The 27,327-nt window shown below is 37.8% G+C and overlaps 2 protein-coding genes across 5 annotated transcripts in view; one reads left to right on the top strand and one right to left on the bottom strand.

Annotated features, from left to right (window-relative positions):
- grm2b (glutamate receptor, metabotropic 2b) overlaps nucleotides 1-19,540 on the top strand; it is a 22,998-nt gene extending 3,458 nt beyond the window's left edge. For both annotated transcript variants that reach the window (XM_039674101.2, XM_039674100.2), the window contains 5 exons: nucleotides 3,339-3,921; nucleotides 13,505-14,342; nucleotides 14,760-15,823; nucleotides 18,962-19,142; nucleotides 19,219-19,540. In XM_039674101.2, the coding sequence (XP_039530035.2) occupies nucleotides 3,454-3,921; nucleotides 13,505-14,342; nucleotides 14,760-15,823; nucleotides 18,962-19,142; nucleotides 19,219-19,292 (2,625 nt within the window). In that variant the 5' untranslated portion in view covers nucleotides 3,339-3,453 and the 3' untranslated portion in view covers nucleotides 19,293-19,540. The remainder of the gene's footprint in view (nucleotides 1-3,338; nucleotides 3,922-13,504; nucleotides 14,343-14,759; nucleotides 15,824-18,961; nucleotides 19,143-19,218) is intronic.
- Nucleotides 7,334-27,327, bottom strand: rrp9 (ribosomal RNA processing 9, U3 small nucleolar RNA binding protein). Of its 3 annotated transcripts, XR_016148668.1 has the most exons (20): nucleotides 27,133-27,327; nucleotides 26,917-27,002; nucleotides 26,706-26,818; nucleotides 26,564-26,631; nucleotides 25,922-25,963; nucleotides 25,709-25,835; nucleotides 25,480-25,604; nucleotides 24,549-24,641; nucleotides 24,129-24,229; nucleotides 23,904-24,038; nucleotides 23,694-23,756; nucleotides 22,270-22,424; nucleotides 21,947-22,026; nucleotides 21,647-21,720; nucleotides 20,472-20,592; nucleotides 16,517-19,131; nucleotides 15,067-15,816; nucleotides 11,205-11,305; nucleotides 10,483-10,572; nucleotides 7,334-7,860 (listed from the first exon to the last, which is right to left on the bottom strand). XR_016148668.1 is itself a non-coding variant. In XM_039674104.2 (15 exons), the coding sequence occupies exons 1-15, from the start codon at nucleotides 27,199-27,201 to the stop codon at nucleotides 20,499-20,501; spliced, it is 1,425 nt and encodes a 474-aa protein (XP_039530038.1). In that variant the 5' UTR covers nucleotides 27,202-27,327; the 3' UTR covers nucleotides 20,377-20,498. The 3 variants fall into 3 exon arrangements, 2 of the variants coding, with proteins under 2 accessions (XP_039530038.1, XP_039530039.1); XM_039674104.2 differs by lacking the exons at nucleotides 7,334-7,860; nucleotides 10,483-10,572; nucleotides 11,205-11,305; nucleotides 15,067-15,816; nucleotides 16,517-19,131 and having other exon boundaries at nucleotides 20,377-20,592; XM_039674105.2 differs by lacking the exons at nucleotides 7,334-7,860; nucleotides 10,483-10,572; nucleotides 11,205-11,305; nucleotides 15,067-15,816; nucleotides 16,517-19,131 and having other exon boundaries at nucleotides 20,377-20,592; nucleotides 22,279-22,424.

Raw genomic sequence — 27,327 nt, 5'->3', positions numbered from 1 at the left:
ACTGAATCACAGCTTAATGAAGGCTAAATGTGTAGCCTTGTTATGATTCTGGCATCTTATGCTTGCATATATATTTATTTATTTTTGTCTTCATAGAAATGAACAAAATCACACAAATCAGAGTTTAAAACTGGATAAGCAATGGACCTCACTGAAAATGAATAGAAAATAAAAAGCTATATAATAGTTAGTAGTATGTAATAGTTAGCTTGACAAAATGTTTTGAAGGTTAAGCATCTCTTTTCATTGACCATTTGTTTAAAATGCATTTGTAAAAAAAAAAAAAAAAAATCACTTTTTAATAGGGCTGTGCAAAAGTTAATTGCGATTAATCGCATCCAAAATAAAAGTCTGTGTTTACATAGTATATTTGTGTGTGCTGTATATAATTATTTTGTATATATAAATACACACACATGCATGTATATGTTTAAGAAAATGTGTTATTCCTATATAAAATATTTATATTTATATAATATAGATTATGTATTTTTATATATATATACAGAATTTAAGCGCAAATAATTCTTAAAAAAATACATGCATGCATAGGTATTTATATATACAAAATAATTATATACAGCACACTCAAATATATTATGTAAAACAGACTTTTATTTTGGATGCGATTAATCGCAATTAACTTTTGCACAGCCCTACTTTTTAATTTTAAAAGCAATTCAAGTCCTATTTTAACCTGATCAGTGCAACAATATGGCCCGACGTTACAAAGAATTAACTTTATTGACTTGCTATAATCTCTCAATGTAATGCACCTAAGATAACAGATCTCATATTAATTAGAATATATATATCTTTATCACACCGCCTTGCCACCCCAACCCACCCACTTTTTCTTGTTTCCATGGTAACAGAAGTAAAGGAACAGAACCCTAATAAACAAGATGTTGCCTCATTACGCCAGCAGGGAGGGGAAACACCATGAATATACATGATTTATCGTAAATTAAATCTCATTTGGTGTTCTTGAAAAGTTAAGAGGTGAAGCTGCCCTGTGTCCAGAGGTTCAGAGGAACATCTCCCCCACATTCAATTAACCATATTCATCAGCATACAGAAGACAATAAAATGGTGCAGTGTCCAGTTTACATACTGAATTGTTTATAACGGATTTGCAATGCAACCGATACTTTATATCTTCCAATAGAAGAGGGTAAGCGACTCGTTTACAAAAATCACAATCATAGAAACTGGAAAAAAGAAAAGAAAAACCTTTTCAGAGAAACATATGTCAGACTTTATAATTAGATGCTGACTAAGACAAGCATCAGCATTACTTTTGCTCATAATTTTTCAAAACCATTAACCTTAACAATTTAAATTTGGCCCGTAACTGATCCATTTATGAACCATTTGTGCTACAGTCAGAAATGACACCTCAAATTTTGTCACTTGTTGAAGAGAGATGTGCTTGCTGTTACTCTTCAAAGCAGTTTTTAAAAAATATAAAGTATAAAAAAACATTTTAAAATCCCATAGATATATATGGAATGATGCACCTGAGTCATATCAAGACCTCTGGCCTCATTTTTAAAATGTTGCATAGAAACCATACATTTGATCTTACGTCATTTCTCAAATGTACGTACATGCGATTCAGAGAATGAACTTCCAGATGTGAAATCTATAAATTGCAAATGATCTTGAAATTGTGCACAGCTGTGTGGTTTCAGATCTCTGCCTTGTAAATGCCACCTAATTAATGTCATTAACATACGATATAACAGAGCACCAGTCAGCGTCGCTCTGAGACCTTTAAAATTATACTAAACAATCCTTAAAGATTATCACATTCACATTAAAACACATGTGAGCTGTCAGTGTTACTGACTGAGAGAGAGAGAGAAAGAGAGATGTACTGTAGATAAGATGCTCAGAGGAAGGGGGTAGGGGGGGTCAAATGTTAATTTTGCAAGCAATGCCATTGTCTTTAGAGGCCACTGGTCAGATATTTTCTCTTTAACCAGTTTTCCAGTCTTAAAGTCAACGTTCAAATCCTCTACCTAAGAATGGCGAGCGACAAGAATGGCTTAGATTTCCAAAAACCTGCATTACTCCGGCACTCGGCCACAGGGAAAAGTGAGTACGTCTGCTTAGACCCTGGCATAGGCGTAATTTGCGGGTGGGGCGGGTGTCCACACCACTTTTTGCCAGGGTCGATATCGTCCCCACCACTTTTGAAACATATTGCGGCAAGGATGTAACTTAAATAAATAATTAAAACGTCTCTAGTTAACTAGCAGAGCATTCATTTTGTCCATTTGTTAAATAAGAGGCGATCTAGCACGCTGAAATGTGTTGTTTTTTTTAAATCAAGTGATCAAAGTCCTCGTTGACTCAACGATTTATGATTTAGCATTTATGTATTAGCCCGCCACACTTTTTAAAGCAAAGTTACGCCACTGGACCCTGGCATGGTGCTAAGCACTTTCCACATCGAAGATGTTATAAATACAAACATAGGATTTTAGCATATACGCACACTCTAAAATCAAATCTGTCTGCACGCACGTTTTATGAAGGAGGCCCCAGGACTAGTGAGCAACACAAAGAACTGGACCGTGATTGTGGGTTTTGTATTTCGTAAGAAATTTAGGTGTTGAGGAAACATTTGAGACAAGCAAACTTGTTAATTTTAGCACCCTTTCTTAGCACATATACGAGATAAACGATCATTTTATATACATCTCTCTTCTATTTTTGTGGATTAAAATAAGTTCAATGAAACAGTATAATGGCAAACATCAATAAAACAAACAAAACAGGAAAACTAGCTCAAAGCCGTGTAGAAAAGGCTTCTGGAAAATGTGTAATGTAAGAAAAACACAACCTTTGCAACTGTGTAGTCGACGCGTAATGGAGATGACCTGGCATCTCTGAATAGAGATGAAAGTTCTTTAAGTCCGTGTGATATATAGTTGGGAAAGACTTTCCTAACAGCTGAAATTATTTATTGTTTCATCTTTTCATCCTCTTCCCTCAGGTTGTAATTTTTCATAACCTAAAAGATGATATCCATCACCTTTGACACCCTGAGAAAATTACGTAGTCACCGGGAGTTATTGATGTGTCTGAATTAATGAAGCTGGAAAACAGAGCGTCACCTCTGAAACGTTGAGTTCAATCAGGATGAATAACCATCTAGAAATGCCCGCCTCCTCTTTGCAACCACAAAACCTTCTGAAAATTAAATTTCTTATGTAATATGTGACACTGTGCATTATATGCTTCTGTTATCAGATGTGTTAATCATGTAAAAACAATGTTTGTTTATTTTGCAAGTTGGAAAGTCAATGATATTCATATCTATTTTTCAGGTGCTGAGAAGATATCGAGATGCGTCTACAATCAGCGACAGACTTAGTAAATATTTCAGCCGAGTAAACCACGCAGGGTAGTTGCAAGGGTTCTTCACCTCTCACAAACCCTGACATGGCTCGGGTTACTCACATCTTCCTGTTCCTGTTGATTCCTCTGGCCCAAACCAGCCCCAGGTACACCCCACCCCTGGCCGGATCAAAGCGGGAGATCATCATAGATGGAGACCTGGTGATCGGAGGGCTGTTCCCTGTGCACGAGAAGGGCGAAGGGATGGAGGATTGCGGTAAGATAAACGAAGAGCGCGGGATCCAGAGGCTGGAGGCCATGTTGCTGGCGCTGGACGAAATTAACCAGGACAACCGAATCCTACCCGGCGTGAAGCTGGGAGCCCATATACTGGACACCTGCTCTAAAGACACATATGCCCTAGAGCAGTCGCTGGAGTTCGTGAGGGCTTCTCTCACTAAAGTGCATCAGCCAGGCTTCATCTGTCCCGATGGGTCGAATCCTGTGCCGGATGAATTGCCTCTGGCCATTTCTGGAGTGATTGGAGGATCCTATAGTGATGTTTCTATACAGGTAAGGTCGAACGTACATCAATCTAAATGCTATGCAACCTCCTTTGGAACATCTTTCTTAAAAAAGAAATCTAGACTATAAGATCAGTCCGTAGGTTTTGACTCTTGATCAATAAACCTGGACTAGCAAAAAAAAAAAAAAAAAAACTTGACCATCTTCATAATGCATTTGAGTCTTTTTTGACCTGGAGGAGAAACATAACAAATTGAATAAATGGGTAACACTTTACATTAAGGTTCATTAGTTAATATTAGTTAACGTACAACATTTACTAATAAATTATTAAAATCAAAGGTTGTATTGGTTGACATTACACTGTAAAAAAATATTGTTGGTTTAACTTAAAAAATTAAGTAACCTGGTTGCCTTAAAATTTTAAGTTGATTGAAATGGAAAAATTGAGTTAATACAATGAAGGAGATTGATTTAATCATCAGAAACTCAAAATAATAAGTTATCTGAACTAAATAAATTATTTAAGTTGATTTGACAAAAGAAAAAATGTTGTGATAACAAATCTTGAAAATGTTTTTTACAGTGATGCACTGTGAACATGAACAAACAATGAACAGCTGGATTTTTATTGACTAACATTAACAAAGATTAATAAACGTAACAAATGTATTTCTTATTGTTAGTTCATGTTAGTTAATAAATAAATTAATGTTATCTAATTTAAAAAAAAAATGTCTGTATACATTTATTAAGCTTTAAAGTTTTTCATTTTAATTTTTTAGGTTATTTAGTTATTTTAGTACTTCAACTTAAACTAAATGAATATAAGAAATGTTGCCAAGTAGCATAAAAAAAACAAATGTTTATTATATTTTATTTTATTTTATTTCAGGTAATGTTTATTTTTTCAAATAATAGAAAATGTTATCAAGAACAGTTCCAGTCAAATTTCACTCTAAAAACTCAAAAAATAAATTATATTTAGCAAAAGGAACTGAAACCTGTTTTTAGGACCATTGTAGGTTCACGACAATTAAGCACATATTGTGATGATATTATTTAAATTGCTTGGCTCATGAATATTAATTAGATGATATAACAATTCCTCAGTAGAAGGCAAGTAGACATATAGCAATGGCAGATTACTTATTGTGCATGTGTTCGATCCATTACCAAAGTAAACAAAGGCTTCTGATTGGTCTTAAAGTCTTGTATTATGCAACCGGCTGCAATTTTCTTTTTGCACAGTGGCATGACTCTTTCAAAATAATTTGAGTTCATTGAACTTTGAAAAGTGGTTGCTACGCCCCTGCAAAAACATTTTGTTCAGTTTGTTGTCTGAATAATCTCAGAGTATCTTTAATATAGTTTCTCAACTTTCCAAATGTTCATTTGCATTCTCACACATAGATAGGGTTATGAAATACGATCAGAAAGTGTTGCCTTAGCAGTAAGCATAACATACCAAGTACTTCTGACCACGTCTGTTTGTTACATTACACTCAACTCCTCCCCATCAAACCCAAGGAACATATACATCCGCCCATATCTCTGTCTTCCTTTGTACAGACTGACCTCCTCCTGAGCGAAGCGCCCAGAGACTGTGAATCTACAGTTAATTACGGTTCTCTGCCTTTAGGCTGTGATTAGCATGAGACAACTGAGTGCTAATTGCCCTACGCTCGTTATATATGGTTGGAATCGTGGCTTAATTTTTATTCAGCTGTGCTGGAATTTGCCAACACACACATTGGAGACAGATGGTCCTGATCTAAGCTCAACTTCAGCACTAGTAAGATGGATGCCAAATGTTGGGGGTCATTTAATGAGAAATTCAATTTGACCTGATAAAAGAGTTATAGGTAAAAGAGTTCAACATAATATGAGAACATACTGAATGTTCAGAACTTAAATGTTACGTTGCCGATAGTACAAGTAAATTAACAATGTTTACTCGTTCTCCGTATTACCTGGACTAAAAATTTCACATTTATTTGTCAGCAAAATTCAAGGCTTTCGTGAAACTACAGATTATACTTCTGCATTTTTGTATCCCCTCCCACGGACACAGAACAGCAGTTTCTTTTGAAACATTGTTCATGTTCATCCAGTTTGAAATGTTGACTACAAACACAGATGTTTTTCAGATTTTTTGTCACGCCGTTCTCTCTGTATTTATGATTCTTGCAGCCTTTAACCGCTGTCTACAACGTGCTGGATCCTTCACTGGAAACCTAAAGTAACTGACTTCCGCTGTACATTTACTCTTTGAATTCTTGCACCCGAGAACAATACAAGTCTACATCATTAGGACTAAAAGTTTGCTAAGAAGTACATTCTTCTAAACCAAAACTGTATCTGATGGTAAGCGTATCCATAGCACTAGCAGACTAGTTGGATCGGCCTTGGACAGCAACATGCCCAGTGCATTATGGGTGTTGAAGTTTTCCTACCTTTTTAGACAGCCAAGTTTTATTGAAAGCCCATTTTGCCAGCAGTGAAGTGCACCTGTAAAACATCATTCCAGTAAGTATTGTTATTGTTAACTAAAACTGAAATTTTTTAAAATTGTCTTTAAAGGAGTAGTTCACTTTTGCTGATAATTTACTCACCCCCATGTCATCCAAGATGTCCATGTCATTCTTTCTTCAGTCGAAAAGAAATTAAGGTTTTTGATGAAAACATTCCAGGATTTTTCTCCTGGACTTCAATGGGAACCAAACGGTTCAAGGTCCAAAAGACAGTTTCAGTGCAAACTGCAAACTGTTCAAAGGCCTTTAAACGATTCCAGACGATGATTAAGGGTCTTATCAAGCGAAACGATTGGTCATTTCAAACATAAATAACAAAGTTTAGGTTTTATAAGCTCAAATGTTCTCCTTGCTCTGTTCTGTGATGAGCGTTCGTGACTCTCCTGTTCGAACTCGTTCATCAAAATGAACGAATCTTTTTCCGAGTCATTTGGTTCATTCAACGAACAAAACTAACGAATCGACTCGGAAAAAGATTTGTTCATTTCTATGACGCTCATCACGTCATAGAATTTATTTTTGTTGAAAACCCTAATAGATTCATGTCTGAGGCAGTTTGACTTCACGAACGCATTACGGAAGAATGTATTCTCGTAATTTTGACTTTATTCTCAAAATTTTACGACTTTAATTTTGAAATATTTCAACTTTATTCTCGTAATTTTAGATATTTTTCTTTTTACATTGTGGTGCAGGGCTTCTGTAGAATTTATTGAAATACTGAAATAAAAATAAATCTAATAAAAATTTTTTTTTAAATTAAGATAAATGAACTTTTTTTTTTTTTCAGAGAAACCATAAATAAAAAATCCAGATAAAAAAAATACAGATAAAAAAAATCCATGTCAATATTGACACAAATTTGTCAGTCAACAAATATATAACAAAATATCTTAACCACGCTTTATAACATACCAAGACACTGATGCATTTACGTACACAATATATTGTGCAGAGAAATACACAAACATTTCAGTTTTTCACTCTTGTGGGAAGGATGTCACAGCCAGCGACAGCAATTGAAGGTCTCAGAGGAGCTCTTCCAACTGTGCTGACATGACAAGCCTGCCGAAGCCCGTGCCACCTGTCCAGCACTGGGGTGAAAGAGCTTCGAGGGGTCTTCAGGCTGGCTGGAGCTCGCTCAGCCCAGTGGTAAATGAGAGACGCTCTTGGCAGGGAACCCAAAGAAGCATGACACGACTGAACATGAATATAAAGGAGATAACACACAGGGTAGCACATGTCCTCGCTGGTTTTCTCACACCTGTTTTTCACCCATTGCCATCTGGATTGTGAGAGGGAATCAGGGCTGACCATTCATCGGTTGATGGTACAAAGCTTTATGTGTGTGTGTGGGTAATGGTGGCGGAAGGCAGAGCTATATCGAGTGCTGGAGTGGGTGGTGGCGATGAGATTGGCAGACTATCCCGCTAATTTCGTGAGTGACAGGTCCCTAGAGAGGGAATAAACAAAATCGTCATGGTTTAACAACTCACAACGCACATCATTCTTGATAGCTTAATTATCTCATGGTTAAATTCATATTCCTAATGCACATCATTACAAGCAAACACGGAAAATGTGGCTTGTATTTTCTTTCATTATTTAGATATTAAAAGAAATACAAAAAAAATAAAAAATGTAATCACCTTAATGCCATTTCAAATTCATTTGAACTCCAAAGCAAAATAAATTCCGAAATGGCACAAAGGCACCATAAATGTGTCATGAAAGTAGTCCATATGCCTTATGTGCTATATTCCATCACGTCATATGATTTGTAGTGATGCGAGAAACAAAATCTTTTCTAAAACTCTGAAACAATTGGCACCTGCTGGTCAAAATAGTGTAAATGCAATGAAAACTCCCACGCATGCTTTAATGAGTTTGTAACACCTGCTTTTAAAACACTTTTGATGCTGCATAAAGAATTAAGGGACCAGAGACTTGTGTATTCAATTTACACCTCAAATCAACATATATACAAACACATAACATACACAGACGTTCAGTTGCGAAGAAAACACCAAATACTTTGGATATTTATCGTAGCATCTACCAAGAGCTCAGTCTTTGGAGTTGCAGGAGTGAGATGGTACTTAAAGGGATAGTTCACCCAAAAATGAAAATTCTGTCAGTTTTTACTCACCCTCATGTTGTTCCAATCCCGTAAGACCTTCGTTCATCTTCGGAACACAAATGAAGATATTTTTGATGAAATCTGAGAGCTGGATCACTCCTCCATAGGCTTCTTAAGGGATTGAAACTTGTTCCCTGAAAAGTTATTAAAGACATCGTTAAAATAGTCCAAGTGACAACAGTGGCTCAATCCTATATTGAACAAGTGATGAAAATACTTTTTGTGTGCAAAAACAAAACAGAAATAATAACTTTATTGTGACGTAGCTCTACGCTATCACACTACGTTAACTGACTAGAGGCCCAGAGAGAAGGACATGAATAGTTGAAATAAAGTTGTTATTTATGTTTATTTTTGCGCTCAAAAAGTATTCTCGTCGCTTGATAAACGTAAGATTGAGCCACTGTAGTCACTTAGACTATTTTAACAATGTTTTTAATAACTTTTCCTAGCCAGCAAGTTTCAATCCCTTAAGAAGCCTATGTAGGAGTGATCCGGCTCTCAGATTTAATCAAAAATACCTTGTATTCCGAAGACGAACGAAGGTCTTACGGGGTTGGATCAACATGAGGGTGAGTAATTACTAACAGAATTTTCATTTTTGGGTGAACTATCCCTTTAAATGCAACGATGGTGAAGCCACACCAGCCTGCAAACGAGTCTACAAGTGCCTGTTGGTATCATTGATTAATTGTAGCTAATGAAATGAACTATAGATGGAATGATTGTTGTTGGCATTTGACTTTAGAATGACTTGAGTCATATGGGCCATGTTTATGGTGCTTTTGCATCCTTTTTTGAAGCCGGAAAGATCCGGGCCCTATTGTTAATAAATGGTAGTAAGAAAATCAAGTTAAAAACACTCATAAGCGTGTAGTAAATCTGTTTTACTTGTTAAAGGGATAGTTCACTTTGAAATTAATTTTTGATATGTTTTAGCTTACCTCAAGGGCATCCAAGATGTAGGTGTCTTTGTTTCCACAGTATTTTCAATTTTGATATTTTTCGGTCAAACCGTTCTTGTCTGTCAGTCATATAATGCAGGTCTATGGTCACCACCTCAAAGAGCATGCACAGAGAAGTCCAAATTAAACATGATTTAATGACTCGTAAATGTAAGTACACATTGATGGCCTAAAACACGAAACGAGCGGTTTGTGTGAGAAAACGAACAGTATTTATATCGTTTTACCTCTTGTAACCACAGCCATGTCCAACTGATCTGAACAAAGACACCAACATCTTGGATGCCCTTGAGGTAAGCTAAACCATATCAAAAATTAATTTCAAAGTGAACTATCCCTTTAACTTCCTATTGTAAATCTGAATCAAATGTTTTCATGTCAGATTGCATTCATTAAAAAGGCAGAAAACTGTTTGTTGAGATTTTGTATATGCGAGACATTTGGAGAGTGATTGAGAAATGCATTTGATAATGCCAACCAATCAATAGCCACCATGCTCCTTTCATCGCCAGCACATTTTCTCTCCCGCACGGCACAAGGTGACGGAATATATTATCATGTTTCTCTAGCACAAAATGTGTGTGTGTGTTAGCACACAATTATAAATAATAATGACGTGCATAAAAAAATATCCTCAGGTGCTGTGTGGAATTAAGATCAAGTATTGTCTGACTATTTCATGCATGCAAGCCTCTTAAGTTGTTTGCCAGGAGTCACTGTTCGTTAGCGTTTCTGTATGTAATAACGGAGTGGGTGTGTGTGTCTCAAGGTCACTCATATGGAGATCTCCACTGTGGTCTGAGACACTGAAAATGTTAATAGGTTATAACTGCATGTGGTGTTCTTGGGATGCCAAAACAACAGACAAATAACACTCATAATTAATGCCATATAAATGCCAAGTCATTTGCATTTCCCACGTAATTAGAACTAAATTATAATTAGCACTCAAACATTTCAAACCACATACCTTGTTTATTTGTTTGTCATGTTTAGTCATTTGCGATTCTCTAGCTCTTAAGACACCGCTTGGCTCTGTAGCACTTGGTGAAGAAGTATCCTGGGAAAAAACAGATGGTGTTGTTATGTTAGGAGACTGGGAACGCTTGAAAAGGGGTTTTGCTGTCACAGAGCATCACTTGACCCTGTTTAGCCTTTCATTTGAGTGTGCAGCTCACATTCAGGACAGGGTCAGACACTTATTCATTCTTTCACAACCCTCTCTAACTGCTAGAACAGATGAACCTTTGTTTTTTTTAGCAGCCTTTGAAAAACGTTTTTAAATAAGATGAGAATTGCACAAAGATTGGATTATCGTCTGTTTGTCAGGAACAACTAAATTATGGATTGAATTGTCTGATGAAATTGTGAGAGTTATTTGCCTCTGGAAAACTTGCAACCACAATGCTGTGTACTTTTACATTTTTTTGTTTTTTGCCAGGGGGTTGCTATGCAATTACTAAGGTGTTTTGTTGCCAGGCTATTACTAGGGTGTTCAGGGTGGTTGCTAATTTGTTGCTAGGTCAGTGGCTCTCAGCTTTTTTTTAATCCCCCTCTTCTTGATCTTTCCAGGTCTAGAAATTCCTTTATATATCCAGGTTTTTTAATGACTCTACCCTTTATCTTAAAATAGATAGTTGCTGAGGGTGCAAGCTGTTTTGTCTTAGTTAAAATCATTTTAGGTCATCTTACCTGGTTGAAACCAGTCCCAGTGTTATAGATGGTTGCTGGGTTGTTCTGGGTCATGCTCTGATGTTGTTTACTGGCTCTATCAGAAAGAAGCTCATCTCTCACTGTAAAAAAAAAAAAAAAAATCAGGATTTGTTATCACAAATTTTTTTTTTTCTTTTGTCAAATCAACTTAAATAATTTATTTAGTTCGGGTAACTTATTATTTTGATTTTCTGATGATTAAACTCAATCTCCTTCATTGTATTAACTCACTTTTTCCAGTTCAATCAACTTAAAATTTTAAGGCAACCAGGTTAATTTTTTAAGTTAAACCAACAATATTTTTTACAGTGTATATGATACACTGGCCTTGTCTAGATATGTCTTGGGATCCCTCCTTCAATGACAATTTTTGTTTTAGTCTGACTGAAATCGCACTTTCAGGTGCACTTACGCAAGTGCACTTTCAGTGGCAATGACAATGTCACGTATTGCTGCTTTTTAGAGCCTCTGGAACTTAGCTTTATGCTATTATGATTTGCAGCACAACACCTCCTCTTAGATTGGGAAATGCAGCGAACTCCATGTTCCGCTGTCTGGGTAGGGCAACACACTCACACTAGAGTCAGCTCAGGTGGTCCCTGTCAAATGCACCAGCGGCATTCTGGCCGTTTCTGTTTTCTGAAGAAAAAAAATGAATGTGTTGTTGATACGCAACTGGAATATCAACATGCTGGAGCTTCTAAAGCTGAGAAGCAGTGGCCAGTGACGCTTAAGAGCTGTTGACGACTGCATTTGATTTCCCGACAGCTCACACAACTAACAACACAGTTCATTTAAATCCTGATTTTAATTCTACTTTTCTAATGGGTGGGTGTATTAATGTTTTATACTTACATTGAATTAGCGCATTTTGCCAAAAAAAGATTATTTAAATGCCAGGGAAAAAAAAAACAGGGCTAATTCAATGTATATAATTTAAGTATTTTAATGCACTTCTCACTGATTTTCTTACTTTTGATTACGATTTAGGCTGACAATTGTCAAACTTAGCAGAGGTGAGATGCCAAACTATAGTGTTCTTCCTCTGTGGAGGATTGCACTTGTCTAAATGAATCCGATTTTCTCAATTTCACCTCTTTGCAGACTATCTGCTCTCCCTCAGGCTTGAATAAACTGAGCTATGTAAGTGTGCTTGTCAGAAACTGACATGTAAGTTCACCACCCATCAGCTCTAATGTGTGTCAGCTGAGAGCTGAACCCAACAGCTACAACCCAATCATTTTGTAAGATTTTGAGTGATTTTTTAAATCATTATTGGCATTAAACCATGCTTGTATGTCCTGTCGTCCTCTTGTGATAATAGCTAGTTCATTAACAATATAACAGAATTAAAGTTATATTCAACTAATTTTTTTCAATATTCTCAAGTAACTAAAATAGCCCATTTTCTCTTTCCTCTGTCAACACTCTTAGTGTAAATGAAAAATATCTCTCAAATCAGATTTTAAAGGTGTCATGCCCTGAGGAAAACTTACACCATATCTAAAATTATCATTTTATCCGCTTGCACAGTTATCTTATGTGATCAGAATTAGATCTGTATGAGTCCCATGAAACTATGGTCTGAAATGATGAGGCTCAAAACAGGGAAGAGGTAAAAGCTGTATCTTTTTTTCCCCTTCCACATTTAAAAGAATGTAATGGGATATCATGCGCTTACCAAGTTTGCTAAGAGCATCTGTGGGTCACTGACTCATTGGGAAACTGGGGTTTTTAATTTACGGTAGATACTGAACAGCAAAAACAAACATTTTCAGTGACATGAAGGGCACTTTGCGCTATGTTTTTTAGTGGAAAAACCTGCATCTTACTCCATAACTGCCCACAGTCCCTCATAACCTGATAAATACACTGAAATAGCATTGCACCATATTAACATTAATTTTAAACAGTCGACTTTCATTCTTTTCAGAGCAAAAACGCATTCTATGTAAATTAGGCTCATTATAGTTTACCCCATATTCAGGAAACCCAGCGCTATTTGTCTGAGGCAATTACAATTGTGCTACTGCCACCCACAGAAAGCTGGCAGGAAACAGAAATTGAAAAAAGATTAACTTTTCTAAAATAATTAGAAGTTGCATAATTAATGGATGTTAAAATAATGTAGATTATGTGCCTAATTCCCTTAATAAAACAGCAACTTAAGCTAAATATGCTACGTCTTGTGGAATTCTCAGGTGTAAGCAAATTGTGGTAAAATGGTATTATAAAAAAGTATTACCGCCTAATAATCAATTATTTTTATTCATTTGCAGGTGGCAAACCTTCTTAGACTCTTCCAGATCCCTCAGATAAGTTACGCTTCCACTAGTGCCAAGCTCAGCGACAAATCCCGTTATGATTATTTTGCCCGAACTGTCCCACCAGACTTCTATCAGGCTAAAGCCATAGCTGATATCATACGGTACTTCAACTGGACCTACGTTTCCACTGTAGCTTCAGAGGGTGACTACGGTGAGACGGGTATAGATGCGTTTCAACAAGAAGCCAGAGTACGCCAAATCTGCATTGCAACTTCAGTGAAAGTCAGCCGTTCAGTAAACAGAGGAAATTATGAAAATGTTATTCGTTCACTTCAGCAAAAAGCCAATGCCAAAGTGGTGATTCTCTTCACCAGAAGTGAAGATGCAAGGGAACTGCTCTCTGCCGCAGCCAGGATGAACGCTACCTTCATTTGGGTGGCCAGCGACGGCTGGGGAGCGCAGGAGAGCGTAGTCCATGGCAGCGAGAAGGCTGCCAATGGGGCTTTCACCATTGAGCTTGCCTCATACTCTATTAGGGAGTTTGAAGACTATTTCACCAAGCTAACACCGGAATATAACACTCGGAACCCGTGGTTTAGGGAATTCTGGGAGCATAGGTTTGCCTGTCGTCTACATGAACACGGCTGCGCCAGTAATAGCCTGAGGAATGGGTCGTTTAAGCCAGAATCAAAGATCATGTTTGTAGTGAATGCAGTCTATGCCATGGCCTATGCCCTGCACAACATGCGGCAAGCTGTGTGCCCCAACACCACAAAGGTGTGCGACGCCATGAAGCCAGGCAATGGAAAGAGGTTCTACCGGGAGTTTATTCTCAAGACTAAGTTTGATGGTGAGTCATTTAGTCCTATTTTTTTGCAATAGAACATTTCCTTCCAATCTATGAAGCAGCTCTTCAATTATTTACCTAAAATTTGATCGAACCAATAAGTCTTGATGCACCGAAACTTCATACTTGCCACACATCCTTTATCAAATGATCAGAGAGCTCCCAATTGGTCTCCAGGATAATGCAATCTCAGACAGGATAATGAGTTTGACAGACCATGGACTATATACTGATTTATCGGATGTGCTTTCAACAGATTTAATCTTTCAGTTTAAATGTTGAGAAATAAATTTGAGAGATTAGCTAACATTACATTACTTAGTTTCTGAATTGCACATTAAATTTGACTGTTGCATGTAGTCTATGGCTTCAGGATTCAGACTTAAATAAATGTACTGTAATGTTCTTAAACTTTTTCAGCCCCTTTTAGGCCTGCTGACACGGAGAACGTGGTGCGGTTCACCTCATTAGGTGACTGTCTGGGTCGCTACAACATCTTCCACTACCACAAAGAGGAAAACAAGTTTTTCTACCGGAAGGTAGGCTACTGGGCACAGAGCTTAGTGCTCAATACCAGTCTGGTGCCTTGGGCAGGTGGAGCAATTCCTACATCTCAGTGCAGTGACCCATGCCAACCCAATGAAGCTAAAAGCATGCAACCTGGGGACGTGTGTTGTTGGATTTGCATCCCATGCCAACCCCACCAATACCTGCTAGATGAATTTACCTGTATGGACTGTGGATTTGGAGAATGGCCCCTTGCTAACCTCACGGGGTGCTATGAGCTTCCGGAGGAGTACATCCACTGGTCGGACGCATGGGCAGTAGGACCCGTCACCATTGCCTGTCTGGGGATGCTGTGTACGCTTGCGGTGGCTTTGGTTTTCTTACGGAACAATGACACTCCGGTGGTGAAAGCTAGCGGTCGAGAACTTTCATACATCCTGCTATTTGGTGTACTCCTTTGCTATGCCATGACCTTCATTTACATTGCCAAACCTTCGTCATTTGTGTGCACCCTGCGTCGTCTTGGCCTCGGCTCCTCCTTTGCAGTTTGCTACTCGGCTTTGCTGACGAAGACCAACAGGATCGCTCGCATCTTTGGTGGGGCGAGAGACAGTGCCCAACGTCCACGCTTCATCAGCCCTGCCTCTCAGGTAGCAATCTGTGCCATACTGATCTCTGCCCAGCTGTTGGTCGCTCTTGTCTGGTTGCTGGTAGAGGCACCGGGTGTGAGGAAAGAGGTGGGTCCAGATCGAAGAGATGTGGTGACTCTGAAATGCAACAGCCTGGACTCAAGCATGCTGGTGTCTCTCACCTACAACTGCATCCTCATCATCCTCTGCACCTTCTATGCCTTCAAGACCAGGAAATGTCCAGAGAACTTCAACGAGGCCAAGTTCATCGGCTTCACCATGTACACCACCTGCATCATCTGGCTGGCCTTCCAGCCCATCTTCTACGTCACTGCCAGTGACTACAGAGTAAGTAGGATGCATAGTTAGAAACAAGTTTGAAGGTACGTCCCAGTCTATTGTAGTGATATCATCTACTTCAGTTGTTCCCAACCGCGGTTCTGGAGTACTCACTTTTTGGATGTCTCCCTTATATAATGCACCCAGGTTTTGGAGTCTCTATTTATGAACTGATACGTTGAATCATGTGTTGATTATGGTAGGGGTGTCTAGTCCTGCTCCTTAGTCCTAAATTGCCCCAACACCCCCGTTTGTAAATGAATCCCGGAGAGCTTGATAAGGTGATTCAGATGTTTGATTAATGTAGGAGCGAAACTCTACAGGATAATTGACCTCCAAAAGCAGAGTTGAAGAACCCTGCATTAAGGGAGACAATGTGCTGTGTTGGAGATACTCCATGACTAAGGGTAGGAACCACTGATTTATTTCACATAGACATGCTTCTTAAAGGTATATAAAGACTAACATCCCGTTAATGTGTACAGTTCCTAGCCAGAACGAGCTGTAAAATGGACCAGAAATTATGCTAATAGTGGCTATGCAAGATTGTCTTTGTTACTTAATGCTGAAGAGGAGATACTTCGGGAACCTCCATACATTGACCCAAACAGATATGTAACAAAAACTAAACATGAAAAGTAATAATAGATTTGAGTTTATTAGATTATGCAGTGAATACCCTATTACATCCTTGAGATTTACCTTTTTTCAGAAGACAGAAGCAGTCGAAAGATATGCTAAAAAAACTCACTTCAGTCTTGAGGTATTCTGCAAGTCATGACACCAAACAGGAGATTACTTTTAGAGCTGGCCTCTGGCTCTCATAACCAGACAAACTCAGTGCGCCAGCTCAAACATACAGTGATGTGAAAGTCTAGTCGATATAGTAGCACTATCTGAGGGATGAGGGCTGCCTGTCGCATGTTATCAGGAGACTCTCATCGCTGTGGGGTGAGAGATGTCAGAGCTCTGTTAGTTTCATTGTAGACACAGTCATCAAGAATGCCCCCTTGGCTGAGAGTGGTAGTCCCTGCATTGCAACAGGAAATCGTTTTACAACACAAACTCACTGTATCCACTGAGAATTATACTAGTTATCATACCAGACAATTATTTAATTTTGGTGCTGTCATTATCAGTGCTGGAGTGCTATGGAGTAACAGCCAGTTAACCTTTGGAGGAAAAAGAGAAAAGGCAATACCTTAAGATTATGTGTCAGGGGAAAGATTTATTTCACCACTATAATGGTTGATTTTTTGGTTTTGGAGGTTCTCAGTCTGAATAAACCAGAGATAGTCAAACCTCCTCCTGGAGACCCAATGTCTGCTTCAACACACCTGCCTTTGATTTCCAAGCAGTCTTGAAGGCTTTAGGTCAGGGATGGGCAACTTCAGTCCTGGAGGGCCACTCCTACAGAGTTTAGCTTCAACCCTAATCAAACATGTCTGAACAAGCTAATCAAGGTCTTCAGGATTACTAGAAAGTTACATGCAGGTGATTTTCAGGGTTGAAGCTAACTCTGACCAAAGTTGCCCAACCCTGCTTTAGGTGTTCAACTTGAAGTAGGCTGCACAGACCAATAGTGTATGACATCAAAGTACAGCGAGAGTGATTATAAAGGTATCTCATACACCAGGGGTTTCCAATCCTGCTACTGGAGGACCACTGTCCTACAGAGTTTAACTCCAACTTGACTCAACACACCTGCCTGGAATTTCTAGTATGCCTAGTAAGACCTTATTAGATGGTTCAGGTCATACATATGTAAAGTCATACACTAAGACAAATAATTAAAGAGTTCACCCAAAAATAAAAAATTAAAGGTGTAGTATGTTAAATTTACAGCTAGAGGTTAAAATGGGTACTGCTGTACAAATTCAAAATAATTGGGAGTTGTGTCCTCCGCCTCTCCTCAGACTCGACGCAAATGCGGGTTGCCAGATTGAGGACACGCAACAGGAATGAGGGTGATAAGCCTTAAATTGATCAGTTGATTTATCCTGGTCTGGAGCTTTTCAGATAGATACCGAAGCTTTTTAGATCGGGTACAATATGCAATCTCTGACCCAGTTAGTTCACTGGCTGCCATGGCTGCAATATGCTGTGTTTTCCACCAACTGGCATCCCCGGGGTGCCGATATACTATTGGGTAAATTGGCAATGGGTGGGATTTCACAGATGAAAACAAAAACAGAGGCTGCATCCGAAATCGCATAGAGTAGGTGCTTATTTTGAATAAGTAATAACTTCATGACCGCTAAAAAAGTATAATATAGTATGAATTTGTGTAGTATGAATGTAATATAGACGTACTACATTCGCCATGTTGTGTTTGTAAGTTACTTCACTTCTCTGCCATTCATAAACTCTCTCCCGTGGCCTCATGGGATAGTAAAGTGTCCATTATAGAATCTCGTCAGAAGTAGTAGTTCATTCGGGTACTGTACTTCTCGCCTCCTCTTTTATGAATACTGTGAATTCAGACTTTTGTTCACCTACTATATAGTAGGGAAGTATGCGATTTCGGATGCAGCCAGACATCCCAACCCGTAACTCACACTTCAAAGGTGAATAACTGACTCTAGCATTGTTTTTTTTTTAGAGAAACAAGTATGTGAACTTAACATGTTTCCTAAATATCTGAAAACATGTTATTTGTATGCATTAGTTCAGCCAAAAATATTACATACAGCACCTTTAATCTGGTATTACCGCATGTTATTTGGACATGATATAATGATAATACCATGGTTTTGGACATGTCTCTCCATTTTATTCTTTGAAGTATCTATGTAAATAGAAGGGTACATGCATTTAATAATCACTTGGTACCATGGTAAATATCAAAGTGCAAAGGTATTATCTTATATCATGACTTTACAAAGCTACCAACACAGAACTTATCCAGGTAATGATTACAGAACATAGTTTAATCAACAATGGTCCATTTTAACCTCTAATTCAAGAATTAGGAAATTATATTCTGCTTAAAGAAAATAAAGCCTATTTTTTAGTCGTGTTTGTTCATGCAAAATATTTTTTCCTTTTAATTTTGCTCTGAAATCTGACCAAGGCTGGTGTTTATGACATTGAGTGTTGAGTGATACACTTATCTGAACATGTTAAATCCGGTTGATCCCTGTACAGGTGCAGACCACTACCATGTGCATCTCCGTCAGTCTGAGCGGCTCTGTGGTGCTCGGCTGCCTCTTCGCCCCCAAGATCCACATTATCCTTTTCCAGCCGCAGAAGAATGTGACCACTCTGAGGTCCAAAGAAAACCGATTCTCCACGGCAGTCACCGCACCGAGCTCCACCTACTCACAAGGTAACCACATTCACTCCTAAAGCTTCAGCTAAAGATCATTGATCATTTCCTTTATTGCAATTATCTTTTTCTACAGCTTCAGCCTCAACTATAGTACCAACTGTGTGTAACGGGCGAGAAGTGGTGGACTCTACGACATCATCGTTGTGAAGACGCATTTAAGCAAGATGGGGCCAATTTTATATCAAATCATCAAAATCAGGAGTTGAAAGCAATTTCGAAGACTTGTGCGCTTTATTTGATACTGTAATCAAATATTTGGAGTCAATCTCAGTTTATCTCATGATCTTATCCTGAAGACTTGTTGGTGTCCCAAATGATCCCGTGGTCACCTCTATCTTGACCAAGCATGTTTTTGTCTTTCAGTTACACAATAAAGCTTTTCTTTATGATCAAGAGCTTGAAAGGACAAGGACCATTGTAAATGTGATTATGAATCCATGTGCCAATGAGCTAGCCTAATAAATTTAAAGCCACTTGACAAGTGACCAGTTGTTTTGACGCAGCAACTAGACTTGGCAATATGTGCCCTTTATTTATGTACACTACAAATGATGTTGACTAGTCTAAGTAATGTTAACAGTAGACTTTGATTTCTCAGTCTTTATAACTGTATTTCGTTGGACTTCATCGATTCGTCGTTGGGGAAAGGCATGATAAATGAATGTTTCAGTTTCGTGATTACTACAACCACAGGACTTTGATCACCAATGAGACTTGCACAAAATATATTATGATTTTTTTTAATGTACCCCAGGGTATGTGATTTTAGATGCTGTATTCTCAGTAAATGGGAGACTGTAACCAATTTCTCATTTTAGTTTGGTGGTAAAATAGTCCAACTTCATTTAGAGATGAGTTTGTCTTTTTAGTGTTGTGGTATAAAGTCTAACGTTCCTCATTGATTAGTTTAGGTGTCGTTGCAAGATGGAAAAACTAACTATATTACGTATTTCCCTTTTTTGAACTTGCATTAAATTCTTACTTGTCCGTTTTGAGAAAAAAGTAGGTAACAATACAGATGTTCTAATGTGAATTTTTGTGAACCAGTCAGTGTTATACTTGTAATATATGTAAATAAATTATTTTTAAAAAAATATAACAAATAAATCCCTGAAGTCTTCATTTGGCTCACACCACTCCTCTACCAATTCATTTGAATTTAACATTAAGACTCTACCACTAACACATTTGTGCTTGTATATAGAGCTGTAGATTTAAGTAGAGAAACAGATAAACACAATAGAAATTTAATCAAAAGCTTCTCTTTTACACCATCTTCAGACATGTAAAGAAAACAAAAAAAGCCAACCAAAAGTCCTCAGATACCAAATTCATATCCTAGATCAGGCCCCGTTACTGGACCACTTCTTGCTCTTTCGCTTGTCTTTTCAGAGGAATGATATACAGTCCGTTTTTAGCTTCCTTTATTCTCCACCATCGGCCCAACCTTAACAAAAAGACAGAACAAAACAGGACACACTGAGCTAAAGAATGTCAACAATGTGGAAATGCTACACACAAAGGGCCAATTCACTTCACACTACTGCCATCTAGTGGTAGTCACTGTTACTGTATAAAATCAGGCCTTGCATTGATTTTTATAAAAAAAAAATGAATAAAATTATATTAGAAATACATTAATAAAAATGTTATCCATATACCCTTGAGTAACTCAACTTATCAAGGTCAGTAATAACAAAATAAACCTCCTACAGAAGATCAAAATCATCTATTATGTGCAGGATATGGGTTTTAATGACTAATACGATCAATGTGATATTGAAATCGCACTTCCCTACTATATACTAGGTTAAAAACGGTGTGTAATAAAAGAAGCAAATCCGAACGACATACCTCTTCATGTGAGATTCTGAAGTGTGCACACCATAGATATCCATAATAAAGGCTAGATGTCTTACGGCGGAGTCTATATCGTCGTCATCGTGTCACAGGCAAGCTGATGTAAGATGAGTGATCGGCACAAACACAAATACTCTGTTCTCGTTGAAATCTTGAAGGATTTGGTTAGGTTATTAACGTGGCTATAATTTTGGATGATTATTTATAAACGTATAATTCATAAGTATGCAGTGTCATAACTACATCTCTGACGTTTATAACAAACCAAACGGTTTGAAAATCGGTAGAAAATTGTTATGGTTATTTAAAAAGTACATGCACCATTAAAACAATGTTACGACTGAGCGAGCTGCCTGTGACAAGATGTCCGCCAGGTGCGGACGTCGACCTCCATTGGCCAGTAGCACGGACGAAACATCTAGCCTTTATTATGGATATCTACGGTGCAAACGATAAACACTTTACCATCCCATGAGGCCACGGGAGAGGATGTGAGAATGGCAGAGAAGCTACGACATCAAACCATATAGAACGTACTTAAACTCAAAATAATTACATACTCAAGAGACTATGTGATTTCAGACTGACTTTCCATTCAACTAAACCACTGACCAACAAACATTAGTGTCAAAACACTTCACCTGTGCTCCTGTCCAACTCCCGCCACAAGAAACTTCCCAGAGTTTGAGAACTTCAGACTGTTCACAAATCCAGTCTAAAACAGAAATGATTAGCATTCATTATACTGAGGGTTACTGTAAGAGACATCACGTGACGTGCGGGCACTGTGCGGTTGGAAAACAGCGGTTTTATGAACTGGTTCATTATTCCTCCTCTCCAGATGAAGTATGCCACTTTATCCACACACACAAAAGGACTTGATTCAATAGCAGACGGACCGCAAACCGTCTATTAGAGCTGTATGGATGTGTTCTGCTCACCACAGGGATGCTGAAGAGCGGCTCCAGGCCTCTGAATCCCTGCCCACACTTCCACAGCTGCACCGCTGAATTATGGGAGCCTGCGGCGGAACAACAATGATGTTGATGATGATCAGGTGTTTGGAGAGCAGTCTCGTATGGAAATACAGAAGGCGGAGTGCTTTGTGGACAAGGTCAAAGTGGAACGAGGACAGATTATGATGGTAATATTTGTACTTGAGGGTAATCATGTGTTTGTGAGACAAAAGCAAATACGAGTTTGTGGGCGGCTGTAGATTTAAGTGCGCTGGGTTTGTTGCCTGTGTGTGTGTGTGTGTGTGCACCTGAGGCACCTGATGCCACGGTGTCGGAGTTGTGCAGCGCCGCCACAGACGAGACCCAGTATGGCTGCTCCAGACCCGTGTTGCCATGGCTACCGTGGGCTTTCTTCACTGTGCACACCGGCTTCTTCTTATTAACCGTCCAAATAGAAATAGAGCTGGACAAAACCACAGAAGGACGATATGGCATCACGTATGCATTAAAGCATGCATTTCAACATTTTTTGAGAACCGAAATCCTTTAAGCTAAAACATTTACTGAAACACCTCCTGAGATTTTAGTTCATATTTCAGTAATAACATATTTCACATGTGTAAATTTGTTCTGTAAATATTTATCATCTATGGAAGCAGATCATTTATTCTGAGAGCATAAAATCAGTGTTGCTTAAGTATTATTTATATACTATTATAGTATATACTGTATTCATAATTTGAATTTTTTAATATTAAGTAATATTTTATCTTCATTACAATGACCAAAAAACGATTGTTAACCCTCTGATGGTCTTCGTTTGGGAATCACGCACGGAACAGTACAAAATAGAGTGTATATATATATATAATTTTACTTGGTTGATTAATGTTTTTAGTCAACATTTGTGCAGTTTTTGGAGGCTTTATGATATCTTTTAAATTTCTATAAATAAAGAAATAAATATTTAAATGGCTTTTTCCAAAAAAATAAAACCAAACAAACAAAAAAAAAACCCAGCATTTTATGTCAAATTCGATTTATAAAAGACCCATATTTCAATGGATCATTTTACATGGTTTTAAAATAAAATAAAATAAAAATCACTTTATCCACTAGATGACCATAGAACTTCACTATATGCTATTTGCTATTTTACTAACCAATGGTATCTTTTCACAAGCTGGATTCATATCTAAATAAAATAAAATCACAATTATAATAAAAAATTGTCAAAGTTTAGCATTTTTTGTACTAAAAAAAAACAATTTTTTAAATAATATTACATTATGATTAGAATCAAACCTGAACAACGTTACAAAGAGAAATGTTGGAGTCAGGATTTGAGAGTGTGAGTGCGTGTGTGTGTGTGGGTGCACATACATTTTCAATGTGTCAGTGTTACAAATTTATTTTTGTGGTGGTTCTGCATTTTGGATGATTTTATTTTACAAATGATAAGAGAACAATTTTTATAGTTTCAAAAATGTACTCCTCTATGTATGTGTGCGTGTGTGGTGAGCATGACTTTTTTTTGCATTGTTGGAAGTGTGACACTTTATTTCTGTCTATGTGTTCAGCGTTGTTTCTGAGTTTGATGATGATTTTGTGTCGATTTTGAGTGCAGGGAACGAGTGTGACTATATTTGTTACGCCAACATAAAAACAGATATCATTCCAAATGAATTTTTTTTTGTCGATCTAGACAGTGTTTTCTGTCTAGATTTCTTACCCATCATCTCCACCAGTGACCATGTGTTCTTCATTAATAAGCTGGACACAGTCAATGGAGCCCCTTCAGACAGACAGACACAGGACATGGACAGAAACATCATTACACACAAGAAGGTGACAAGAACTCATCCTTAGATATGGCAAAATGAATTAAATCATAACTGTTGACATGGCTTAGTTGAGGTCATGGTCACAACTGCAAACTCACTCGTGTCCGTGAAAGACTAGCTGTGATTCTTCTGCGATTTTCCACACTCGGACTGTTCTGTCCCGTCCTCCTGCGGTCACACATCTCTCTCTGCTCAAACAGTCCAACCCAGTGATCATGTCCTGGTGGCCAAACCTGACGAATAAACACAAATGAAGCTTGTGAGCAACAAGCAAGTACAGAGATCTTTCTTATTATAATACTCATAACAGCTGGTATACCTACAGGGTTTCTACATAAGCGTTCTCGTCCACACTCCACACTTTTATTGAGCGGTCATGTGACGCGCTGTAGAGGGTATGAGTCCCTCGTCTAAAGGCTAAACCCTGTGGAAGAAGCAGAAGAGCAAATGAGTACACACAGTAAGTAAATGAAATATAAGCTTGGAATTTCCTTTCATCTAAAGCAGGAGCGTCCAATCCTGCTCCTGGAGGGCCGACGTCCTGTAGAGTTCAGCAACACACTTGCCTGGAAGTGTCTAGTGTGTCTGAAGACCTCGATTAAAAGGTTCAGGTGTGTGTATTATCTGTGGATGGAGCTAATCTCTACAGGACAGTGGATTGGACACTGATCTAGTCATAATGATTCGTTAAAAACAAACTCAGGTCAGAGAACGCATGCGTCCATAAGCCATCTTGTACTCACTGATACAGCGCCTCTGTGTCCTGTAAACTTGTACACATGTTTACATGTCTCCGGATCCCAGATCATGATGAGTTTATTCATGTCCCCACTAGCCTAGAAAATTAAAATATATATATTAAATTGCAATCCAACTTTGTTTTCAATTAATTGACAAAAACTGTAACTGATAAATGTTTTTAAAAATTCATTAATATTATTATTGTAATTAAAAAAAGCAATACACAAATATAAAATGATTAAATTCATACAAGACAGACAGACAGAGGTTTAACATTCAAAAGTTTGGGGTCAGTAATGTTTTTGATACAAGCCTCTTCTGCTTACCAAGTCTACATTTATTTGATTAAAAATACAGTAAAAACTGAAATATTGTGAAATACTTTCACAATTTAAATGAACCGTTTTCTATTTGAATACATTTTAAAATGTTTTTTTTTTTTTCCCCTGTGATGGAAAGCTGTATTTTCAGAATCATTACTCAATCTTCAGTCACATGATCCTTCAGAAATCATTCTAATATGCTGATTGGCTGCTCAAAAACATTTCTTATTACAATCAATTTATGTGTTTTTATTGTTCATTTGATTTTAAAGGATTCTTTGATGAACAGAAAGTTCAAAAGAACAGCAAATCTTTTGTAACATTATAAATGCGTTTCCACTTTTGATACATTTCATGCATTCTTGCTGAATAAAAATATTAATTTCTTTAAAAACATACTGACCCCAAACTTTTGACCGGTATGTGTATACATACACAGATACAAAGTCTAAAACATTCATAGACCTTATCAAAAATATTACTGAATTTTAATAAATTATCTTGGGGATGAAAATAATAATTAATTAAAATATTAATTAATTAAAAATTAATTAAAAGAAAACTGATAAATAATATGACCAGTGAATCCAACTAGCACATCTCCTCTCACCAGGTATTTCCCGTCAGATGATATGGCCATACACAGGACGTGAGCGGTGTGTCCCACGTGATGCTCCTCTGTTCCCTTCCGTCCTCCAGCAATCCTGTGGACCTTCTTTCCACTCTCCGCCTCCCCTGAAGATCACACACAGCACTCACTCATTCAGAACAACACACTCCACATCACAAGCATTAATGTAGAACATTAAAGCGGAGCACAGTTGACCCGTCAGACTCACATTTGATGATCGAGCAGTCTTTGCTTGCAGAGAAGATGTATTTCTCATCTGGGGTGATGACGAGACACGTGACAGATAGTTTGTGTCCTCTCAACAACCTGACCTCTTCTGGGTCTGGAGCTATGAGCTAGAGGAGACGTCAGGGTGATGTCACACAGAGGAAGTAACAGCGGCACATAATTAAAGAGACAGCATCTGAAAAACATCACTCACGTCTTTGGCTATCAGTCTTTGTAGTTTGCCTTTCTGTTCAAGCTGTGGAGGATGAATGAAAACAAGCGATTAGAGAAGAAAAGGAATAATAATTACAATCAAATGATTCATTGGTAATCACAATCCACTCAGTGTAACCATATGTAACGTCCTCAAATAACAGTTTTAGTTAATGTCGACAGATTTTAAAAAAGGGTTAGGTCATCAAAAATGGGGTGAACTATTCATGAACTTCATTTTGGGGTGAACTATCCCTGGGATACTCCACTTTTTTTAGAAATGGGCTCATTTTACCACTCCACCAGAGTTAAATAGATGAGTTTTACCATTTTTGAATCCATTCAGCCGATTTTCTGATATTTAGAAGAATATCAGTAACCAGACAGTTTCTGGTCTCATTGACTTCCATACATAGTATATTTTTTGGACGGTGAAACTCAACTGTTTAACTCTGAGGAAGTTGTAAATTGAGCCCATTTCCAAAAAAGTGGAGTATCCCTTTAATTGACAAGTAACGCTGTCAAAAATGTCTGATGTAACATTTTAAAGGTTTATGCTAAGGATTTCCAAAAGTATGACATCACACGGTCTACCACACTTAGGTGAGAGAACTGATATCAAATAGCAAACGATAATATTTACTAGATCATCCTGCAGTCTTCCAGCTATGAGATCCGCTTCAAATGATTCCTCCTCAGCTTTCTTATCCTCTGTCAAACACAACACAGAGAACACGGGTTGAGAAAACAGTAGGAATGTGGATGATGGTGATGATGATACACACCTTCCTCTCTCAGCTGATCTAGGTAAAGTTTGGCCAGGCGAAGTTTCTTCTCTTGCGGCGTCTCCTCGATCTCGTCGTCTTCATTGTCCGGTTGTTTTCTGTTTGGTTCAGCTCTGCAGAAGAAATGCCATATATGCGATTTGATTTAAGAAAACTACAAGACAGAAGCGTTTATCCACCACAACACATTACTGCAAGTCAGTTACCTTACCTTTCATTTTCTGAGTCACTCGATATTTCTTCATCCGCTCGTTTATTGAACTTTTTTGATCTCCCTTTGCCATCATCTGCATTACTCTAACATTGGTATACATATGTTAATATTTTTATTACAATATCAAATAAAAAAGCTTAAAATAACATTATGAACGCTGAAAAGATAAGTACAAACTAATTTCTCATTGCACTCATTTAAACATAAACGTACCTTTCTTTTTAAATCTCCTTTGTTGACAGCCGCAGAGATGACCCTTTTCTTTATAAAGAAAGATGACATGATTGCGCTTAAAACTATTTGTTTAAATAACGTTATTCAGGATTGACTGCGTTTATTTTCGGAGGCTAGCATGCCACTCACATGGTCACAAACACACGCTTCCTGTCGTTCTTCTTCTTGTGTGGT

This window comes from Pimephales promelas, chromosome 21 (genome assembly GCF_988280905.1).
Source record: "Pimephales promelas chromosome 21, fPimPro1.hap1.1, whole genome shotgun sequence".
Lineage (NCBI taxonomy): Eukaryota > Metazoa > Chordata > Actinopteri > Cypriniformes > Leuciscidae > Pimephales > Pimephales promelas.
This window is presented reverse-complemented; position numbering and strand designations above follow the sequence as displayed.

Coding starts and splice junctions, on each gene's coding strand:
- rrp9 (XM_039674104.2), bottom strand. CDS start 27,201: ATGTCATCTTTCTTTATAAAGAAAAGGGTCATCTCTGCGGCTGTCAAC. Junction 27,003..27,132: donor AAGGAGATTTAAAAAGAAAG/GTACGTTTATGT, acceptor TACCAATGTTAG/AGTAATGCAGATGATGGCAA. Junction 26,819..26,916: donor AGTGACTCAGAAAATGAAAG/GTAAGGTAACTG, acceptor TTTCTTCTGCAG/AGCTGAACCAAACAGAAAAC.